The sequence below is a fragment of the Callorhinus ursinus genome, unplaced genomic scaffold (assembly GCF_003265705.2).
Source record: "Callorhinus ursinus isolate GAN/ISIS: 27379988/994484 unplaced genomic scaffold, GSC_fseal_2.0 scaffold1, whole genome shotgun sequence".
Classification (NCBI taxonomy): Eukaryota; Metazoa; Chordata; class Mammalia; order Carnivora; family Otariidae; genus Callorhinus; species Callorhinus ursinus.
In genome coordinates, this window is record NW_027397063.1 from 70,421,649 (window position 1) to 70,443,973 (window position 22,325).

Here is a 22,325-nt window from a genome sequence, read left to right on the forward strand (position 1 = left end):
TATTGTCTCTGCAAGACTGAATTTGAGACCTGCCTTTCCTTGTTAAAAGGGAAATGATTATCAATGGTATAATGGCATCACCTTGAGATTTTCTTCTCAATAATATCTGGAATGAAAGAGAAATGAAAAAGGCAGGACTTTCTTGGCATATGGTGGTGACAGATATTGAAGGTTGACTCATGCAATTTCCATTTCTAATCACTGTCTTCCTTGCTGTCTGGCTCTGCTCTATAAGCTGTAAAAGTAAGAACCAAACTTACCAGTCTCCTTTGCAGTTAGTGGTGGCCATGTGACCCAGCTCTGGTCTGTGAGATGTAAGGAGAAGTCTCCCAGTCCCCTTTTCTTCTTTCTCCTTTTTTTCTGTTTTGAATGTGGACATGACATCTGGAGTTACAGCAGCCTCTTTGTGACCAGGAGGTGGCAAGCATGAGGATGAAAGCCCATATACTAAGGCTGGCAGAGCAGAAAGAAAGAAAACAATGTCAAGCAGCTGCCCCAGACCTATGTACCTCCTCACTTCTTGCTTTGTGAGGAAAATAAATTCTATTTGAGCATTAGTCAAGGTTTCTCTAATTATGCACCAAACAGAATATTAACTGACCCAGTGTTTTTTAATTCCATGTGTGTGGCACCTGAAATCAGCCTGATGCCCCTGGTGGCATGTGTTTCATGCTTTTCGAGAACCTTGTATAAGAGAGCTTATTAGTCTGTTAGGACTGCCATGGCAAAGTTCCACAGACTGGGTAGCTTAAACAGCAGAAATGTATTTTCTTATAGTTTTGGAGACTAGCACTTCAAAATCAAGATGTTGGCAGGTGTTTTAAAGTTCACCTGGCTCAGTCGTTAGGGTCTGCCTTCAGCCCAGGTCATGATCCCAGGGTCCTGGGATCGAGGCCCACGTCGGGCTCCCTGCTCAGCGAGAAGCCTGCTTTCTCCCTCTCCCAATCCCTCTGCTTGTGTTCCCTCTCTCGTTGTCTCTCTCTCTCTCTCTCTGTCAAATAATAAATAAATAAAATCTTTAAAAATAAACAAATAAATAAAGTTCAAGGTCAAGGTGTTCTTTTGAGGCATCTCTCCTTGGCTTGCAGATAGCCACTATCTCACTGTGTCCTCACATGGTCTTTTCCTCTGTGTTGTCTGTGTCCTAATCTCTTATTATAAGGACACCAGTTACATCAAATCAGGGTCCACCCTAATGGCCCCATTTTAGCTTAATCACCTCTCAAAGACCCTATCTCCAAATCATCACATTCTGAGATACCAGGGGTTAGGGCTTCAACATGTGAATTTTGGAAGGACACAATTCAGCTCATAACAGAACCAAATAGGTTATTTTTTAATAGAAATTATTTTTCCTTCCCTGCAATCTTTCAGACACAAGATAGCATGGCTCATGGATGTTCAAAGTCCACAGGCAGGGTCAGGAGCCTGCAGATGAGGGGAAAGAGTCCTGGATCGGGGGTCAGGAGGCCTGGGCTCTACACATCAATTGTCCTCTTGCTGTCATAGTCTCTGTGAACCTCTGTGTCTTCATCTGTAAAAATTATGACTATTACATGTAATAATGTATATGGAAGTATCTGACACATGCTAAAGATATTTCATCAAACCTAAAATGCTGCCAATTGTAAAATGCACCATTATGTTCTGTGCACCCAAATTGGCAAAATCGTGCCATGAGAGCTTTTAAAATTAGAGATTCAGGAGCCCCACCCCAAATTTGCTGAATTTGAATTTCCTGGGATGAAGTTTAGGGATTGGTATTTTTTAAATCCCCTGTATTCTGATAATGTGATATCCAGGCTCCGAAGCAATGGCTTTCAGCATAGTCAATGTGTTGTAGAACCCAAAATTTAATTCTAAGGTGCCATCTTTGGGGCTATTTATCAGTTTCTTAGATATTCTATAGGAAGCCTGGATTTCTGGCTTTGCCAACAAAATCCCATGCCCAGATACTTTACATTTCCGAACACATTCATGGGATTCCAGAAAGTCTCAGCTCAGGAGTTGCATATAATAAATACTTCGGTAGAACATGTAAACCAAGCCCAGTTCTAGTGGTAGGAATGCTGTAACATGCACTCTCTTAGTACTATATTCCTGACCCTGTCCCTGACTATAACCTGGGGGTGTTGGGTCCACATCTGTCGTTCTACATTTTATGATTCTAAGTGACATATTGTTAGTTCATTGTGTGCTTATTTTAACTTTTCTGTCAAACTTCTAAAAAAGTAGTTGAATCTTCTTAATAGTTATTTTCCTGAATACCTATGATGGAATCCTGAGCCACGTCATGCTGCTATGACCACAGATAAAGCAAGTATCAAGATGAGAGGGACGCTCTGGGCTCCACTCTTTTCACAGGTCATGAGAGTAACCCACAGGACTGCCTTCACTGCAGTATCATTCCCCAGTTCTCACACCAACATTTACATGGGTTCCCTCAACGGGGTCCAATCCCCTCATTGTACAGCAGAGCAGGCAGCTGCCCCTCCTCTCCCTCCCTCCAGCCAAGAAAGTAGATGACTTGCCCAAGGTCACATACAAGTCAGCCTACTGACCCTGAGTCTACTCCCAAACCAATGTCCCGTGCATTCCTCTTACTTCCCATGATCTATTAATGATACTTCAGAGAGTCTTTATCAAAAGGTCAGGACAATATCACCAATGTCTTCTAGTCCAACAGGAAACTGCCCTGCGTCTCACACAGATCATTCACTGAGCCATATAGTTCCTGTTTTCATGCAGATTCCATCTGAGCCTTGGCTAACTCCCAGGGAAGCACATATCAGATCTGCTGTATATTGGCAGAACTTTGGCTTAGAATGTATTTCAAATGTCTCCCATTGAACATTGGCAGCCTTGAAAAAATATGGCCAGGAAATTATTCTGGGAAGCTCGATTGCTCTATGACACTTTACAAGGAGAAGCTGATGGCTTTCCCTCCCAAGCTCTTCCCTCTGTGCCCAGAACAAATGACTGCATATTCCTGTATGTGCCCTAAATTAGGGGAGGGCCAGCTCCGCTGCCTCATGAATAGAGGGAATGTCTGTAGCGGGCAGAGCCCTCTGCCCAGCACACTGTGCTTTGAGCCAAGTTCTTTCTCCTTCAGTTTTGAAACCCTTGGGTATTCCAAGAGAAATGTAGTCCATGTGTTTCTGATTCATTACACTTAAATCATTAAAGTGTTGTTTTGTGAGAGTTATTTGATGTCTGAGGAGCCTGTGAGGCTCCTTAATGGGACTTTTAAATGGCTTTGTTTTTTTTACTCTGCCTGAAACAGAAAGCAACATTTTGCTAAAACAGTGCCTGAGTTCAAACATATTCTCTCATCTCATATATTTGCACCCACATTATCGACCACAGCCTCTCACTAATGCCAGGCCTGGCAAGACTGACTTTCGAAAGTGTTAAAATAGAGAAACTGGAGAGAAAATGGAGCGGGGAGAATTCCAGCGAGATTCAAAGAAGTGTTCCCCCAAATGTGCCAATGCAGCAGTATCAGAGCGTGGAAAGGACATGCGTTTGCTACCTTGGTTAGACTGGGGGGTGGCTCTCTGGGGTACACTGTTGGACAGCTAACACAGCACTTTGGAAGGCATAATCTCCTTGAAGCCTCATAGCAACCCTCATTTCCCAGAGGTGAAGCAGGACCAGAGATGCTAAGTATTAGACCCAAAGTGCATAGCTGGCTTGGACAGAAAGGAAAGATCACAGCTAAACTCTGACTCTGAGTCTAATGCTCTTTTCAGAATGCCTCAAGTTGAGTTTCTCCATGAATGTTGCATTTGAAATACCAAATGCACTAGAATCTATTAGGGAGAAGCCGTAAGTTATAGTGGGTAAGATCTCAGATTCTTCCCTTTTCACTTCCCTATCACTTTCTACGTTACTTAACCTCTCTGGGCAGCTTCCTCGTCTGTAAGATGGGGATAACCCTACTACCCAACTATACAAGATATAAAGACGATTGAAGGGAATTAACACATTACTAGAAGAGTCCCTGACACCTAGTGCTCAATAAATGTTAACTATTCGTGGTAGTAGCAGTAAGGAGTAAAAAAGAGCTGGATGATCTTGGCAAGGTGTAGAAACTCTCTGAGCCTCAGTTTTCTCATTTGCAAAATGAGCACAACAGTGTGACCCCTACAGGTTTGTGGGAGCACTTGAGAGGGTGCTTACGCTTAGCACTGTGCCTACTACAGAAAAGGTTCTCTGTAAAATCTATTTTTCACACCCAGACATCTCTCTCCCTATTCAGTATTGGTCGTCATTTTTGTGGGGGGAGGAACTGCCTTATTATTCAGCTCAGCTTGGATCTGGTGCTGCATTTCTCCACAATCTCAAGGTGTAGACGTGTATACAGACCTAGGTCTTTCTCTACCCACAGGGTGCGGGCTTTCCTGCCGTGATGGACCCTCACTGGGCTGGATTGTTCGCACACTCTGAGTTGGTAAACAGAACAAGTATTGCTTTTAAGCAAAGAAGAACCACTAGGCAACTGCAGGACTTGGGGCTCCCTCACATTCCTGGCCAACGGCTCTGTTCACAGGAAAATCTGTCGCTGTTTGCAGGCTGACTGAGACTTTGGGATTTGGACCTTTTTTCTTTCCTAGTATAGATGTTAGAATTGCCTTCTTAGTTGGTTGTTTCTGCTTCACTGGTGTCTGTTTGCCGGTGTCCTGAAGAAGAGCAGAAAACTATAGCCATCTGGCAAGGGAGACTAAAGAGAGATTAGACTTTGTCCCTCTCCACCCTCCACACACACACACACACACACACACACACACACACACACACACACACTCAGTACAGTCACACACACCTTCACTCACACACTCACTCATACACATTCACTCACATTCACACAAACTCACTCATACACATTCACACACTTACTCATACACATTCACACACACATACACAAACACATTCTCTCTCTCTCTCTCTCTCTCTCTCTCTCTCTCTCTCTCACACACACACACACACACACACACACACACACACACACCCAGATACAAATACCTTTTTGAGCCTCTCAGTTTTCTCTCAAGAGCTGGAGCCAGCCACACAGGATAAAGGAAGGAACTGGAGATCTTTTCAGGAAGAAGACAGATTCTGTTCTGTCAGGTTCCTATGAGTGTGTGTAAAAGCGAGTCAGAGGAGAGAGAGAGGGAGAGAGGGAGGGAGGGAGGGAGGGAGAGAGAGAGAGAGGAAGAGGCAGAGGGAGAGAGGGGGAGAGAGGATCTGTTGCAGGCAGGGGAAGGCGTGACCTGAATGAAGAATGCCAGCCAATTCCAGAGACACACAGGGACCTCAGAACAAAGATAAGGCATCGCTGACACCACACCGGGGACAAGCTCACGGGAAAGTCAGGCCGAGGGGACCGAAGCCAGGCAGCCAGGAGCACCCCAGGCAGGAAAATGAGGTGAGTGCCAGGGCAGGAGTGGACATGGGGGGGGCCCTTTCGGGAAGCAGGTGTCAAGTAGCCCGGGAAGGTTTGCCCTGGTCTCCAGGCAGACTCACCTGCGTGTCCTGTGGCTGTTGCAGGGGGTTCTCATCAATCCCTGGGGCTTTGAGAAGGGAGATGTGGGCTGGGCGCTGCCCTGGGACTGCAGAGACACGCAGCTCGAAGTGGGAGACTTTGTGCAAATCCTCCTCCACGCTGCCCAGGCTCAGTTTCTCCCTCTACCAGCATAGGGGGCTGTCTGCTGGCGAATGTGACTTTCCTCCTGTTGCCCACAAGGCTGATTTTTTGTTTTCCTCCTCTGCAAAGAGCATTCGTTTATCTCTTCCAACACTTTGTGAGTTAGGTATGTGTTTGTGTGTTTATTTCTTCTGACCGGAAAAGAAGCCAGCTTCCCACAGCTCAGCTCTGCGGTTTCTTAAACCTTCAGAAGTTTGCCAGTTAAAACCTCAATTTAGAAAACGAAAAACCTGTCCCCATTTTACAGTTCCCTATAAATTTCTGCATTTCTCACTGAAATCAGAGGCAGCTGGTGGCATGAATCAGGCTACGAATTGTACCGAATGGCTCTTAAAGGGATACCACAAATTAAAAAAAAAAAAAAAAAAGGACCCTCTGGTGTTCTAAATCCAGGACTTTCAATTCTAATTGTTTTTAAACTCCTCAACATTTCCTATTCCTCAGCCTATACTTAGAGCTACTTGATCCTTCTTACCAGGCATTCCTTCTAAGTGTTCCTCTGCAAGTCTCAAAACGCAACCACTATAATTATTTTGACTGTTTATAAGTGTTAATGCTGTTAACAATACCCAAAGAAAGGAAGGTAAAAGAAAAACACCCTGCAGATGTGTTGAGTCCCTCAGCACCTCTTTTCTCACTGATTTTCTCCTCAATTGGAAAAAGGTTTCTATTTGTTTCTCTTCTGCAAAGTCACCTAGCAACTTTTCTGGGTCTGGGGCCAAGGGGGGGCTTTGAACTGTGTTAACTCTTTGAGCTCATATTACCTGTGGTTCAGAGAAATAATTGAGCTTCTAAGGTGAATTTGATCTGTTCTTTTAAAATCATTGTAACATTAAGCCTGCCATCTAACTTCATTTTCCTTTCTCCTGAAAGAGATAGGATTTATGTCCATCTACATGGAGTGACAATTCAACTGATCTGTGGAGAGCAGATTCCTACCCTACCACCCCATGCCCCAGCCATACCAACATACAGACTGATTAACAGCTCTGTATCTTTGTGTTCACTCACCCCTTAGCACAGAACAGCCGTGCCCCCTTATTTTCCACCTAAAGGCCCCCATTGTTCAAGCCACAGCTCAGACTTCATCTCCTCTTGCCTGGCCAACACCCCCAGAATGAGCATCCTCTCCTTTGTGCTATCCCTGTTCTTGGGAGCTACGTCTCTCTTCATCTTCATAATATTTTGCTATTCAAATGTCTATCTCCTTTTCCAAGACTGAATGCTCCTTAAGGATAGGATCTATGTCTCTCTCTCTCTTTTTTAAGATTTTATTTATTTATTTGACAGGGAGAGAGAGACAGCGAGAGAGGGAACACAAGCAAGGGGAGTGGGCGAGGGAGAAGCAGGCTTCCTGCGGAGCAGGGAGCCGGATGCGGGGCTCGATCCCAGGACCCTGGGATCATGACCTGAGCCGAAGGCAGACGCCTAACGACTGAGCCACCCAGGCGCCCCAAGGATCTATGTCTTGTTCACCTTAGTATGCCTGGTGCCTAGCATAATGTCTGTTTCCTGTCAGGCATTCAATAAATATTAGCTGAATAGAATTCAGCTGACCAGCAATGGATCAGTGGAGATGTGCTCCACTAGAAGTCTCCAAAGCGTCTCCCTCATAGCGACACAGCGCTTCAGAGTTTGTAAAGCACTTTTATAGGCCTCTCTCATCGGGTCTTTAGATTTTAGATGAAGTAAAGATTTATGGAGAAGTGAGGATAAAAGCAGTTAAGCAACTTGCCCAAAGCCACATGGATGATCTTGAAAAGGCTCTGACTCAAACTTGACTCTTTGGACTCCGAGTCCAGGATTTTTTCTACTGCATTCCACCAGACTCTCACCCAAGTGTATTATCCTATACCAATAGCTCTCAATTCTAGCCGTACATTAGGATCATCTGTGATGCTTTCAAAAGTGCCAATGATTGGACCTCACTCCAGACCAATTAAACTAGAATTTGTTGGAGAGGGGCTTTGTTATTAGTATCTTTTTAAAAAAAATTTCTACATAACGCCATGAGTTTTTAAATTATTTTTCACAGGATTAATTGCTTTGGCCAAATGCCTAGACATGATATGGGCATGGACCCAGCAGCTCCCTCTGTTAGCTTTTGTTATTCTCTTCTTCTGTTGAAGCTAATTCACCATATGGTGTTGGGCATGACATGTCACCACTTGGGGTATCCTTTTCATCATCTGTCAAATAAGGGCCTTGTCCAAGGGATCTACACAGTGGCTTTCAACTCTTCTCCTCACAAACAGTCTTGGTGTCGTGTAGGTTGAAGTGAGGAGAGGCAAGGAAGAGGGTATAAGGTGCTACTTCTTCCACAAGCATTGACACACAGGGGCATTTTGTGCACTCCCCAGAGCCTGCTCCTGCAGGGGGCCTATCCAATCCCAGGTTTATATATCGGTTGACATGTCAAGCAAATGTAGTGAAACGTTTTGATTAGCTTGAGAATAGGTAGCAGGTGTCAGGAATTCACAGCCGGGGCCTGGTGTATAGGAAGCAAGAAACATCCAGAAAGTGTGGTGGGAAACAAAAGCCGCCACTTACATTCTTCGATTGGCAGCTCCTAAAGCAAGCAAGCATATGCTCAGGCCCATTATGGGCAAGGAGATATTTGTTTCATATGTTTGAAACTGTTTGGCGATATACACAAAATAGAACAGAAAGTTTCTTCCCACACTGGCCCGTTACCTACCACATGTGGGCCTTTGGGGCTGAATGGGGGCTGTCGGCAGCCAGCCATGGATAGGACCAGCATTAGGGGCTCAGAGTCTTCTCCATGTGGTCTGGAAAAAGCAGGCACGGAGAAAGTTGACCTTTCAGACTTGCATAATCTGGGTGTCGATGTTGCAGTGAAGTCCAGCTTGGGAGCCAAAGTTCTTTGCTAACCTCTGCTTTTCGGGAAGCAGCATGATGGAGTAATTATAGCTCAAGTTTGCTGAGGGCTGGGCGGTTAACAAAGCACTTTCCAATCCTCCTTACTCTGATAGCAGCCCCATGGGGAGTCATTATTATCACCTCTTACTGGACGAGGACACTGAGACCTTACGTGGCTTCCCCAAGTTGGGTCAGATAAATAAAGTCAAAGGCTGGACTTGAAACTAGCTCTTCTGACCCAAGGCTAGGGCTCTCCCCTCCCCAGGCAGAACTGAGCCAGAACTCCCAGCCCTGGTAACATCTGTACCTTTCCTCGCTCAAAATTAGGGCTGTCTGGGCCCTGAAAGATCAGGTTTCTAGACTCTGCTTTCCTGAGAGTTCACTGGAGAGCTTGGACCTATGCTTTCCCTTCTCTCTGCCTTGGAGGCCCTCCCTCCAAGATTGGTTTTAAAAAAATATTGACCCTGGCAATTGGATTAAAACATTTTGTTTCCTCAGTTGAAACCTCACATGTTACTATTGTAGGGACATTGGAAAAAAATTTAAATGACTTTATTATTTTCTTTTTATTAAAAAACAGTACAAGGTCCTTCTTGACAGATATGAACATCACATATACACAAAAATTAAACTTAAAACATTCATACTCCCACTTGAGAAATAACCACTGTTAATACACTGGTGATTTCCTTCTAGGCCTTTTTGCACTTACCTATTTACCTTTCATGTAAATACCATATGAGACAGCTAGATAATTTATGTTTACAGTTATCTTGTAGTGTTACATATTAAAAAATTCATGTGTATGCATATTTATACATATAAGCATCTGTGTGCTGGGGAGGGAGAGTTAGGGAGAAACAACTTTCTGATTAGCGAAGCGTAACCATTACAGTAGTCCCTGCTTATCCAGGGAGGATAGGTTCCAAGACCCTCAGAGGACTCCTGAAACCACAGATAGCAAGGAGCCCTATAGACACAATGTATTTCCTATACATACATACCTATGATCAAGTTTAATTTATTAATTAGGCACAGTAAGAGATTAACAATAGTAACTCATAATAAAATGGAACAACGATAACAATATACTGCAATAAAATTATGTGAATGGAATCTCTCTCAGAATATCTTTTTTTAAAACATTTTTAAATTTAAATACGATTAATTAACATATAATGTGCTATTGGTTTCAGAGGTACAGGCCTGTGATTCATCAGTCTAATATAATACCCCGTGCTCATTACATCACATGCCCTCCTTAATGTCCATCACCCAGTTAACCCATCCCTCCACCCTCTCCCCTCCAGCAACCCTCAGTTTGTTTCCTATGATTAAGAGTCTCTTATGGTTTGTCTCCCTCTCTGGTTTTGCCTTGTTTTATTTTTTCCTCTCTTCCCCTATGATCCTCTGTTTTGTTTCTTAAATTCCACATATCAGGGAGATCACATGATAATTGTCTTTCTCTGATTGACTTATTTCACTTAGCATAATACCCTCTAGTTCTCTCCACGTCATTGCAAATGGCAAGATTTCATTTTTGATGGCTACATAATATCCCATTGTATGTATATACCACATCTTCTTTATCCATTCATCTGTCGATGGACATCTTGGCTCTTTCCACAGTTTGGCTATTGTGGACATTGTTGCTATAAACATTGGGGTGCAGGTGCCCCTTCAGATCACTACATATGTATCTTTGGGGTAAATACCCAGTAGTGCAGTTGCTGGGTCATAGAGTAGCTCTATTTTCAACTTTCTGAGGAAACTCCATACTGTTTTCCAGATTGACTGCAGCTTGCATTCCCACAAAGAGTATAGGAGGGTTCTCCTTTTTCTGCATCCTCGCCAACATCTGTCGTTTCTTGACTTGTTAATTTTTAGCCATTCTGTCTGGTGTGAGGTGGTATCTCATTGTGGTTTTGATTTGTATTTCCCTGATGCTGATGGATGTTGAGTACTTTTTCATGTATCTGTTGGCCATTTGGATGTCTTCTTTGGAGAAATGTCTGTTCATGTCTTCTGCCCATTTCTTTTTTTTTTTAAGATTTTATTTATTTATTTGCTAGAGAGAGAGAGGGTGGGAGAGAGAGTGAGCGAGAGTACAAGCAGGAGGAGCTGCAGGCAGAGGGAGAAGCAGGCTCCCTGCTGAGCAAGGAGCCCAATGCGGGACTTGATCCCAGGACCCTGGGATCATGACCTGAGCCAAAGGCAGCTGGTTAACCGACTGAGCCACCCAGACAGCCCTTCTGCCCATTTCTTGATTGGATTATTTGTTCTTTGGGTGTTGAGCTTGATAAGTTCTTTATAGACTTTGGGTATTAGCCCTGTATCTGATCTGTCATTTGCAACTATCTTCTCCCATTCTGTCGGCTGTCTTTTGATTTTATCAACTGTTTCCTTTGCTGTGCAAAAGCTTTTTATCTTGATGAAGTCCCAATAGTTCATTTTTGCCTTTGTTTCCCTTGCTTTTGGGGATGTGTCTAGCAGGAAGTTGCTGTGGCCGAGGTCAGAGAGGTTTCTGCCTACGTTGTCCTCTAGGATTTTGATGAATTCCTGTCTCACATTTAGGTCTTTCATCCATTTTGAGTCAATTTTTGTGTGTGGTGTAAGGAAATGGCCCAGTTTCATTCTTCTGCAGGTGGCTGTCCAATTTTTCCAACACCATTTGTTGAAGAGACTGTCTTTTTTCCTTTGGATATTCTTTCCTGCTTTGTCAAAGATGAGTTGACCATAGAGCTGAGGGTCCATCTCTGGGTTTTCTATTCTGTTTCATTGATCTATGTGTCCGTTTTTGTGCCAGGACCATACTGTCTTGATGATGACAGCTTTGTAATAGAGCTTGAGGTCCAGAAATGTGATGCCACCAGTTTTGGTTTTCTTTTTCAAGATTCCTTTGGCTATTCGGGGTCTTTTCTGGTTCCATACAAATTTTAGGATTATTTTTTACAGTTCTGTGAAAAAAGTGGATGGTATTTTGATAGGGATTACATTGAATGTGGAGATTGCTCTAGGTAGCATAGACATTTTAACAATATTTTTTCTTCCAATCCATGAGCATGGAATGTTTTTCCATTTCTTTGTGCCTTCCTCAATTTCTTTCATGAGTGTTCTATAGTTTATTGAGTACAGATCCTTTGCCTCTTTGGTTAGGTTTATTCCTAGGTATATTATGGTTTTAGGGTGCAATTGTAAATGGGATTGACTCCTTAATTTCTCTTTCTTCTGTCTCATTGTTAATGTATAAGAATGCAACTGATTTCTGTGCGTTGATTTTATCTTTCAAAATATCTTAATTGTATTGCACTCACCCTTCTCCTGATGATACTGAGATGATAAAATGCCTATGTGATGAGATGAAGCGAGGGGAGTCACATAAGCACTATGACATAGCATTAGGCTATTACTGACCTTCGGACAATATGTCAGAAGGAGGATCATCTTGCTTCTGGACCAAGGCTGACCATGGGTAACTGAAACCACAGAAAGGAAACAGTGGATAAAGGCGAGCTACTGTAATCTGAGGATGCTGGTCTAATTTCCCAGCATGGACTTAGGCTATATAAGGCTCTGGCACCACTTTTGTTCATTCATTCATTCATTCATTCATTCATCTATTCATTTTATTCATTCATCATCTATTAACACCAGGCTGTATACTAGGTCCTTTATATACATCATCTCTAATGCTTATGTGAGTCCTATAATTAGAAATTATAATCTCCATTTGACATACGAGGAAACTGGGCCTCAGAGAGGATATTATCCAAGATTTCTCAGTCAGTAAGTAGAAGAATGGGGATTTGAATCCAAATACATCTAACTTCAGGGGCTCTGTTTAAAGCAGTGCTGTGTGAGACATGCAGAATGGAAGCACGTACAAGGGAGCTGTGGAATCTGGAGGTATACAGGATACTCCATAGCCTAGGAAGCTTCGAGCTGGATGGTGAAGGATAAATAAGGCAAGCAGATGAAGAATAGGTAGGCCATGTGCAAGGGGACCAAGGCATGCACCGGCATGGCATACTTTCAGCAGGGCATAGTTGGCACTGAGATGAGGCTGGACAGGCAGATCAGCGCTAGATCAAAAAAGGCTCATCTGCCATCCTGGGAGCAGATGCTTTCTTCTGCGGGCACAGTGAAACAGCTTGGTCACATGTGTGTTTTAGAAAATCAACTTGGGCAGAAAAGTGCTGAGTGGTATAAAGTGGGGGACAGGGAGATTACTTAGGATGCAATAGCAATAGGCCAGATAAGAATGTTAAAATTAATAGACTGGAGAGAAGTAGATGGATTTCCAAAACATAGGAAGCGGAATAAATAGGACTTAGGGAAGAAGTTGATGAGCCAGGTTTGGGGTGTTTGAGTTCAAGGTCACTGGGTCTTGCAGGGGGAGCAATCTATTAGATGTCCAATGTGGTGCATATTGTTCATTAGGGTTCTGAATAGCCTTGGACATTCTGACTCATTATTGCACCACTTTGGGTGTGTTCCATTAAGTTTTATTGAGTTTTCCTTGCCCCTTCCTTATGCAATTCTTTTAACAGTCCATTATCTCTGATGCCTACAGCTGGAAATAAATTGTAGTTTTCTGATCCTTTTATAAGAATACTTACCAAGAGGGGGAAAAAACTTGTTTTGCTTATTCTTTCTTAATTCAAAACTTTGCATACCTTGACTGATTTTGTTAAATCTGTTTAAGGTAATGCAAGATCCCATCATTGAGTGTAAGTCTCATCCCAGTATTACCATGTCACTATTACTTACTTTTTACAAAACTGAACCAAGAGTTTGATTCTTAAATGAAGCCAAGTTGAATAAAGGACATCAACTTTTTTTTTAAGATTTTATTTATTTATTTGAGAGAGAGGGTACAGGCAGGGGGAGCAGCAGGAAGAGAGAGAAGCAGGCTCCCGCTGAGCAGAGAGCCCGACGCGGGGCTCGATCCCAGGACCCTGAGATCATGACCCGAGCTGAAAACAGACGCTTAACTGACTGAGCCACCCAGGTGTCCTTGAAAGGACATCAACTTTTACCTAATTATGAAATTTACATTCTCAACAGTAAAATAATACGTATCAGAGTCCCAAATAGGGGACTGTCTAGGAGACTTGAATATTTATTAAATCTTGAGAAGAGCACAGTTTGAAGAAACCATAGAAATCATGGAGTCACCATCTCCCTGTAGAATAGACTGGATAAGCAAGGCCACAGGGGGGGAAGAGTAAGCACAGCAGGTCAATGGCAGAGATATGTCAAGAGCTTGGTCTCCCAGCTGCTTAGTTAAGGGGTGAGGCCCTGTGTCCATGAATGTAAGTAGGTCCATTCATGTCTTTCAGGTGGCTCCTTCTCTGTCATGCTCTGTGCCTCTCCTTGTTGAAAGCTTCGGCCCATACCGTGGAGCTTAACAATATGTTTGGCCAGATTCAGTCACCTGGCTATCCAGACTCCTATCCGAGTGATTCAGAGGTGACTTGGAATATCACTGTCCCAGAGGGATTTCGGATCAAGCTTTACTTCATGCACTTCAACTTGGAATCCTCCTACCTTTGTGAATATGACTATGTGAAGGTGAGACCCTTGGTTTTTCCTAACTGAGCCAGGTTCTCTAGTGGAGAATCTGCTAGGAGTTAGAGAAGCCTAGATGAATTAGATACTGTGCTTACCCTCCCAAGGTAGCAGTCCAGTGAGGAAGACACACAAATTTACAACATGATGAATGAAGGTTGGGGGTGGTATGCTAGGTGCAGGCTGAGTGATAAACCTAGAAAGGACCACAAGAGAAACTGAGGCTGGCAATGTATAACTCAGCCAAACATAACCTCCCTTTTTTCTTTCTGTTCTCAAAGTCCTTAAAGTTTCCACTAACATCTGCTCCAAGGTCACTTTTACAAGCAGAAAGAAAAGGGCAGAGACCCCAGAGTAAGCATAACTAGACTGAAGCACAGCCATAATCATGTGCAAAGCTGAGGCATTAGAAAGCATTGCCCACTTCCCTAAGTAATGATCAAGCACTGGGGAAGGGTTGGGTATGTAGTAGTAGACAGTAGCAGGTGAAATCAGAAGGTTGGATTAGGGTGAGATTCTGAAGGGTCTTGAATGTGATGCTAAGGAGTTTGGATTTTCTCTGCAAAGGGTGTGGACAAGGTTGGGGGGTCACCATCAGACGTGGATATAAAAATCATGTAGAAGAGGAGCAGGAAATGATTACAACATCGAAGCAATGTTCCCTGGACTTTAGAGAGAACCCACAAACAGTGCCATGGATGGGAAGCTGTTCTTTGAAAGTGGGGCTGAGGAAGTTTGGAGTACTTCTGAGAGATCAAGCGACTAAGGCTGTATCTGGCTCAAAAAGATGTGGAGGCCTAAGAACCTACTTTCTAAGCTTTCTCTGGCTTTCTGGAAAAGTTCTCATCAAACCACTCTAGAGTAGACTTTGTATATTTTTAGTGTTATTGTGGTCTCTGTTCTCCACAGTCAGTAATTCAATAAGAGTTAACCTTGTATTAACCAGAATGTTTGATCAACAGCAAAGTAGTGAGTTTACAATGTGGTTTTATACCTGTAATCTCATTCCATCTTTAAAACAATCCTATAAGACAGGTACTACCACTGTCCTGCTTCACAGGCAAAGGAACACACCCAAGAAGGTGAAGCTACAGCTAGTAAGCAGTGGGTCAATTTCCAAACCCATGTCTTCTGACTTTCAATCCCATGCTCTTTTGGCTACACCAAACCGCTCTCAAGTTGCTCTCCACTGAGCCCCAGGATACTGCAGGATACTGCTGGGGGGAGAAAGGGGGCCGATAAGTGGGACTATGAACCCCCACCCTGCTTAAACTCATTTTAAATGTTGGGTATTGCTTATTTTATATGTTGGGTCTGCATCAAATATCTCATTTACAACAAGGTTCCTGTGACTAAAAACTTTCCCAAATTGATGCTCTTTGACAGAGTTTCTTAGCTTCAGCACTATTGATATTCTGAGCCAGATAATTCTTTGCTGAGGAAAGCTGTTTTGAGAATTACAGGATTTTTAGCAGCATCCCTGGCTTCTACTCACTAGATACCAATATCACTCTCCCACCAGTTGTGACAACCAAAAATGTCTCTAGAAGTTGCCCATATCCCCAGAGGGACAAAATTTAATCTGAGAACCACCGTTCAGTGGGATGCTGCCCTTCTGTGAATGTGCTGGGCTGAGGACTGCGAGAATTTAAAGATACAAAAGGTCTGGTCCCTTACAAAGAGAGATGAGCCTAGCAAAGTAGCCATTGCATAAAGATGGAAAAGAGTAAGGACACAAAAAGACTGATGGATACAGAATGAGGAAGGGGGGGTGGGCTGGTTGCTCTGGGAGATGATGTGGGCTGGCCATCTAGACTGACATATAGTGTCCATGAATTCATTAAAAATGGAGCCAACTTTTCAGAGTCACAAGGATCCAGCAAGGAGACTTGTGTTCAAGACTACATGTTCATCATCATAAAGTGAAATTTCTGACAAACGTGTTAGTTATGTCTTCCAGGATACAATCTAGCTTCTGCCAGAGCCAGACTCCAGGAGAAGATGCCTTATGGGTAGGAACCATTAGATTAGCTGACTCCTCCAGCCCATCCCCCCAACTAATGCTGGTCATAAAACTGTGGCATTCTCAAATATTTGGATTAGAAAGTGGACTTAACCAGAAGGGAAATGACCAAACATTGGCTTAATACGACAGTAAGTTCCAAGATTTAAACAAGGCTAGATGTGAACTTCCTAACTGCTTTCTTCTCTATTTTCAAACATGTCACCCATCTAGACTTTTTTTTTTCAGTGAAAATACTTGCTTTTACTAGTAGCTGAGGCTTTAAGACTATGGACATTACAGAATTTTTTTTTCTTGAATTGTAATAATAACTTACTTTCATTATCCACCCCCTTCCTCCACCTGAGGAATTGACTCTCAATTCATATACACTAAGCAATCATTTCTCACAAGTTTTCCTCTTCTTCAGACAGCTGCCAAGCTTGACCTTGTTAGGATTCCCTTCTAGAGATAATAAACACACAACAGAGGATTTAACTCATTCCTTTGTCCCTAATAAACTGAAACTCCTGGCAAGGCAGATTAAGGAGCTGACATCAGCTGCATTTTGTAATGGAAAAAAAAAAGGTACTTTTCAAGGGCAATGATGATAGAATATGAAGACCTCTTCTGACACTGAATTAAGGACCCTGGTGAACATTCTATCCAAATTTGGCTTTTCTGGCTGGAGAATATTTTGGAAACTGATTGATGGTTTCTATCAGGAGCAGTGAGACACCTTCATGAAAGCCCAGGCAGATGGAGGTAGGTCCCCTGGAAGGATAGCATGGTTCTGGATTCTTGCCTGGGATTCAGGAAATGCCTGGGCTAGTCCCTGATCTTCCATTAACACCTGAATAAAGAAAATCTTAGAGCACTCTCTCACTCCAAATAAGATTACGATTATGACCCCTGGGCACAGCAAAGAAGCAGTCTGCTACCTGAAGGGCCCTACAGTCCTTGCATCTCTGCTTCAGACACCTTCACCCAATTCCTTTGGGAAAAGGGATTCACGTATTAGGCAAGAAGGGCAAGATGTATCTCTCCGCTTGTGCTGACTCCCTTCCAGAATGCCATCCCAGCATCGTCATCAGCCTCCCTGCAGAGGTTCCAGTGGCCATGGGGCCTGAGCAGGCCTCCCTACTCAGGACGCTGCCCCTTGGTTGGCTGACCACGGGTGCTCATGTAGAGACAGACCCTGTGCTCCTGTCCACAAGCACCTGGCCGAGTTCCTCTCCTGCAGTCATGGACTCACAGAATGTCAAGTTGTAGCGACCCTCCGGAGACTCATCTAATCCCACATAGCTGTGGTTAGTATTGCTTTTCAAACATTTCCTCCCAGTTTTCTTCAAACAATCTTCTGGTAGGCTCAATGTAGAAAACAGAAGAGTGGCTAGCAGGTCAAAGGTGGCTCTGAAGCTCATTCAGCTCACTCATCCTCCTCGGTCACCATGAAAGTCCTACCTTAGAGGATTTACAGCTTGAGTATTGCTTTAGTGCCCACCGGACAGAAGAGGAGCCGGGAGCTCAGAATTCAGGCACAAGACGAGTACTCTGGCCTCTGAACTCCCGAACCCAGAAGCCTTCCACATATAGTTGAAACCCATTCACTTTTTCTAATTGCCCCCCCTCCTCTGCCCCCAGAATGTGTGCCTTTCCTGGCTGTGATTGAGAGTAGGAATAAAGCAGGCGCATGCCATGTCATTCCCGGGTAAGTCATCATCCCTCTGCAGAATCCCGTTTTCTCATCTGTTCCATGAGGGGGTGACATGAGATGATCCCTTAAGTCCCTTCAATTCCTGGACTCTAATCCTACTCCTTCTGCCAGAACTGTCCAGATGACCCCACCAAACCCTCATTGTCCTAGTTAGGATAATGCCAGAAACTGGTAATAATATGTTACAACATCCACTTTTCCAAGTTCCGTGGCCCATAAGCGATCCAATAAGAGCCTACCATCTGCTGGGGTTGCCTTAGTGACATGTCATTCAAAGAAAACCTGTAAACACACCACGCCACCACTGTCCTTTCCCAAGCAACTTCAAATATCACTGATTTCCATTTGATGCAATAGTAGCCCCTATTTGGAGGCTTTTTCACTCTGTGACTGAGTTCCCCTGGCAGGCCAAGGAGTAGATTTAAAGCACCCTCGAGCTCACGGGGACCCTTTCTGGCCCTTCCTAGCCCGGACCATCACGTTGACAATAACGGAACAGCCGACTCTGTATTTCAGTAGCTTGAAGAAGAGCAGGACCCCAAGGCTGCGGTCCGGATGCTCTCGTTTTATGAAAATTCCTCTCCAGCCTGATTTCCCGCAGTTCTCGGTCTTCAAGGCGAGTGCACATCTGCAGGACAGCATCTGCTTCCTTGGAACGTGGCTGCAGTGTGTGGGTCCCTGCAGTGCACAGATGAGGCATACGGGTCACAGGGGGTTAACGCTGCAGGCGAGGGGCAGAGCACGGACGCTGGCTGGGGAGTCAGGAGGGCTGGTTTCTTGGGGTCATTCTCCACTAATGAACCTTGGGCAAGTGAATATTTCTGGAGGGGACTCCACTTCCTCTTCCCTCAAATACAGGAAGTTGAAGCCAACGGTCTCCGAAGACACCCTAGCCTGATATTCTGTGCATCCAAGACCTCAGAAATCACAGTTCAACTCTATGACCATCATGACCGAAGCCTAGGGAAGGACAATTCAGTGGTCAGGGCCACACTGGGACCAGAATTTATATCTCAAGACTCTCAGTCTTTTCTTCTTTAAAAAAAATAAATTAATTAAATGACAGTGAAGTCCCATCTTGTGGGTGCTTAGGTTTTTAACGTAACGTAAATGTAAGTAAGTGTGATATAAGGCAAACATTGCCTATAGTCAAACTTAGCCAATCTCTTCAGTATAATAGAGCACTGTCTTTGAGTATGTCCAGAAGGGCATTTTTCCCTGGGAATATAACAAGTTAGTTCCTTTGGTTGGGCATCAGAGGAAGTGATGACTCGTGCCTAGAAATGGGCCCCGGAGCCATAGTCACGGAAAGACGTACTGAGAAAACAGAACCACAGAGGGAATCCCATAGTCACACACACCCTATCTTCAAGCTCACTTCACAACGTCTGTTCACTGGAAAAAGAGATAATAAGAACCTGCCTTTGGCTTTTATTCTCTCTTGGTCTCGCTGAGTACACACAACTCCACTGGCTTCTGTTAGCTGCTCACACAAAGTCACCCACTTCTCCTGTCAAGTGTCTAACCTTGACCTACTCAACATTTCCTCCATGCTTCCCACCGTTTGCGCCTTCGTTCCAGTCTAATCCCTCTCACCTAGTCCATTGCAACCGTCTCCTAAATGTCTACCAGCTGTCAGTCCGTCTCCATCCAGTCCACCCTCTAGAGGCACGTGTCCAGAGAGATCTTTCTTTCTTTAAATTTTTTATTGTTATGTTAATCACCATACATTACATCATTAGTTTTTGATGTAGTGTTGCATGATTCATTGTCTGTGCATAACACCCAGTGCTCCATGCAGAACGTAATACCCATCACCAGGCTGGGTAATGGGTAATACCCATAATGGGTAATACCCATCACCAGGCTAACCCATCCCCCCACCCCCTCCCCTCTAGAACCCTCAGTTTGTTTCTCAGAGTCCATCATCTCTCATGGTTCGCAGAGAGATCTTCTTAAAACATTTCTTTGCGACACTCTCAAATCCTTCAATGGCTCCCTGCTATCTATGGAACGAAGCCTAAGAATCTCAGTAAGAACCTACTGGAAGCTGGACACTGCACCAAAGACAGGGCCCACGAACGTGAGTGAGACAGTACCTGCCCTCAAGGAATTTGCGATTTCACAGTGTGTCATGAGACAAATATCTAATTAATAAATTAAAGCTGTGCAAAGTGACGCAAAGGATGTGAGGCAGTATATAAGATGGGGAGTAGTCGTTCCTGGGTGTTCAGGAAGGGCTTTGGATGTTTGAGATAAGTCTTGAAGGGTAAATAGGAGTTCACAGTACAATTCCCTAAGCTTCTCGATCTCCCTAAGCATCGGTTTTATCATCAGTTACAAAAAAGAAAAAGAAGTTCATAATGACATAGTACGTTCCTCACAGGTTGTGGGAGGATTTTTTTTTTTAAGATTTTATTTATTTTTTTGACACAGAGAGAGAAAGCACAAGCAGGGGGAGCAGGAGAGGGTGAAGCAGGCTCCCCACTGAGCGAGGAGCCCGACGCAGGGCTCCATCCCAGGATCCTGGGATCCTGGGATCATGACCTGAGCTGAAGGCAGATGCTTAACCGACTGAGCCACCCAGGCGCCCCTGTGGGAGGACTTAAATGAAATGCTGGCTGTAAGTGAAATTCCTACTGCAAGAGGCAAGCATGCCCAACGGTTTCCAGATCAGGCTTTAGAGCCAGTCGGACCTGGGGTAGGTCCTGCCTCCACCTCTTACTGTAAAATGGGGATAATAATAATAATGCCTATCTTGTGGGCTTATTGCCAAATGAGGCAAATGTTTTCATGACATATGTCCAGCACATGTGTAATTCACCTCAGCAATACTGTTCGAGCAGTAGTGATGGCGGCGGTGTGAGTAATAAAGTGCATGCTGTTGTCACCAGGTGCTCAATGAACATCATTTTTCTCATCTGCTCTGACTGTACCACTAACTGGCTCTCTATGACCTTGCTCATGTCGCTCAGTATTTTCAGGCAATTTATGGAAAAGTACTTTGAAAGGACCGATCGGATGCAAGAGGTTATTTCCCCTGTGTGTTTACCTTGTAGTAACACACATTAATGCAGTTTCTAATTTATTGCCACACTTGATTCTCGTGGAATAGGAAGAGCCGGGATGATTACATCTCATTTACAGCAAAAGAAATGGCACAGGGGTGCCCGGGTGGCTCAGTCGGTTAAGCATGTGACTCTCGATCTCAGCTCAAGTCTTGATCTCAGGGTTGTGAGTTCAAGTTCCGCAGGGGGCATGGAGCCTATTTTAAAAAAAGAAACAGCACAAAGAACCTGAGTGGATTTGTCTAGTCTCTATAGTTCTCAGCCCCTGGTCTGCTTACCCCCAAGTCATAATTTTATCTCTCCATGTAGTCCTTCTCTGTTAGAACATGTTTGTCCTGGAAGAGACCTTGGTGTTCTTCCTGGCTATGTATTATTCCTAAGGCAACACTGCCTGTCAGGGTAATTTAGTAAAAGTTATAAAACAGAAGGTCCTTGAGGGTCCTTGTGTTGTCTAGATTTTGTTAAAGAACTTTCTCTTTTATTCTAACTTCGAGAGGAAATATATTTTACAGAAATAGCAAGAAATGGAGAGTGACCTGTGAGGGATGAGACTACTTGATTTATCCATTGGTGGCACACAAGCCCTAACAGTGAGCTCCAGCTCGTTCTCGTAGACCATCAGCCCCGGGAGCTCCGGGCAGTCAGCACAGTCTCGAGCAGAGCAGGAGAAGGCCTATGGCTCCCAGCATGGAGCACAAGGAAGGGGCTCTGGTCTAGAAGTCAGCCGCTGACTCCTGCTGAGATGCTGGATAAGTGAGCTCCCTGCTCTGGGCCTCGGTTTCCCCATCTGCCCAGGGAGGAAAGTGGACTTGCTGGCCTCTCCAAGCCCTTCCAGTTCTGATGGCCTACCACTCCCAGTCCAGTGCTCCCTTCCCCAGGCCTCGCTGGGTCAGTCTGCATCCTGCTGTGTTATTGAGAGATAAGTCCCTCTCAGGGCCCTGCTCCAAGACTGACTTCCCTGACCCCCAGGCTCCTAACTTCTGTGCAGTGCTCTGTGTTTACTCAGAACAAGCCCTCGACCTTCAGGCTGTGGCTGGCCCCAGCGACAGCAGCAGCTCTGCTAATTCTCTGGGATTAGACAGGCGGCCTTGGCCCCTGAAGGAAACGAGAAAAGGAGAGATGTTTCTCATGAATTTCAGTTGTAGTCCCTAGGGGGATTCTTCCACTCCTGAGATAGCAGTTTCCAATTCTGGGCACACGGTAGTCAGAAAGTGGAAATGAGCTTCAGAAAAGTGTGACCAAAGCTCATTTTAGGCAGGAAGTGCCAACAGCACAGGCTCTGGGTGGTGGAAAACAGAAGGGAGGACCCAGTGCTGGGAACAGAGCACATGGGTGAGCTCAGATGAGTGTGAAGTGGGAGTGCTCTGGGGTGCCCATGCA

At 44.3% G+C, this 22,325-nt stretch overlaps 1 protein-coding gene and 1 long non-coding RNA gene across 5 annotated transcripts in view; one reads left to right on the top strand and one right to left on the bottom strand.

Moving 5' to 3' along the window:
* Positions 1-266: 266 nt before the first annotated feature.
* Positions 267-5,891, bottom strand: LOC141373322 (uncharacterized). The gene is made up of 3 exons (XR_012379197.1): positions 5,527-5,891; positions 5,026-5,134; positions 267-453 (listed from the first exon to the last, which is right to left on the bottom strand). It is a non-coding gene; the product is annotated as an uncharacterized lncRNA (long non-coding RNA).
* Positions 5,208-22,325, top strand: part of MASP1 (MBL associated serine protease 1) — a 51,071-nt gene continuing 33,953 nt past the window's right edge. For 3 of the 4 annotated variants that reach the window (XM_073895849.1, XM_073895856.1, XM_073895859.1), the window contains exons 1-2: positions 5,296-5,428; positions 13,930-14,161. In XM_073895849.1, the coding sequence (XP_073751950.1) occupies positions 5,424-5,428; positions 13,930-14,161 (237 nt within the window). In that variant the 5' untranslated portion in view covers positions 5,296-5,423. Of the gene's footprint in view, positions 5,429-13,929; positions 14,162-22,325 lie in introns of all 4 variants that reach the window. The other variant, XM_073895853.1, reaches the window with a different exon arrangement.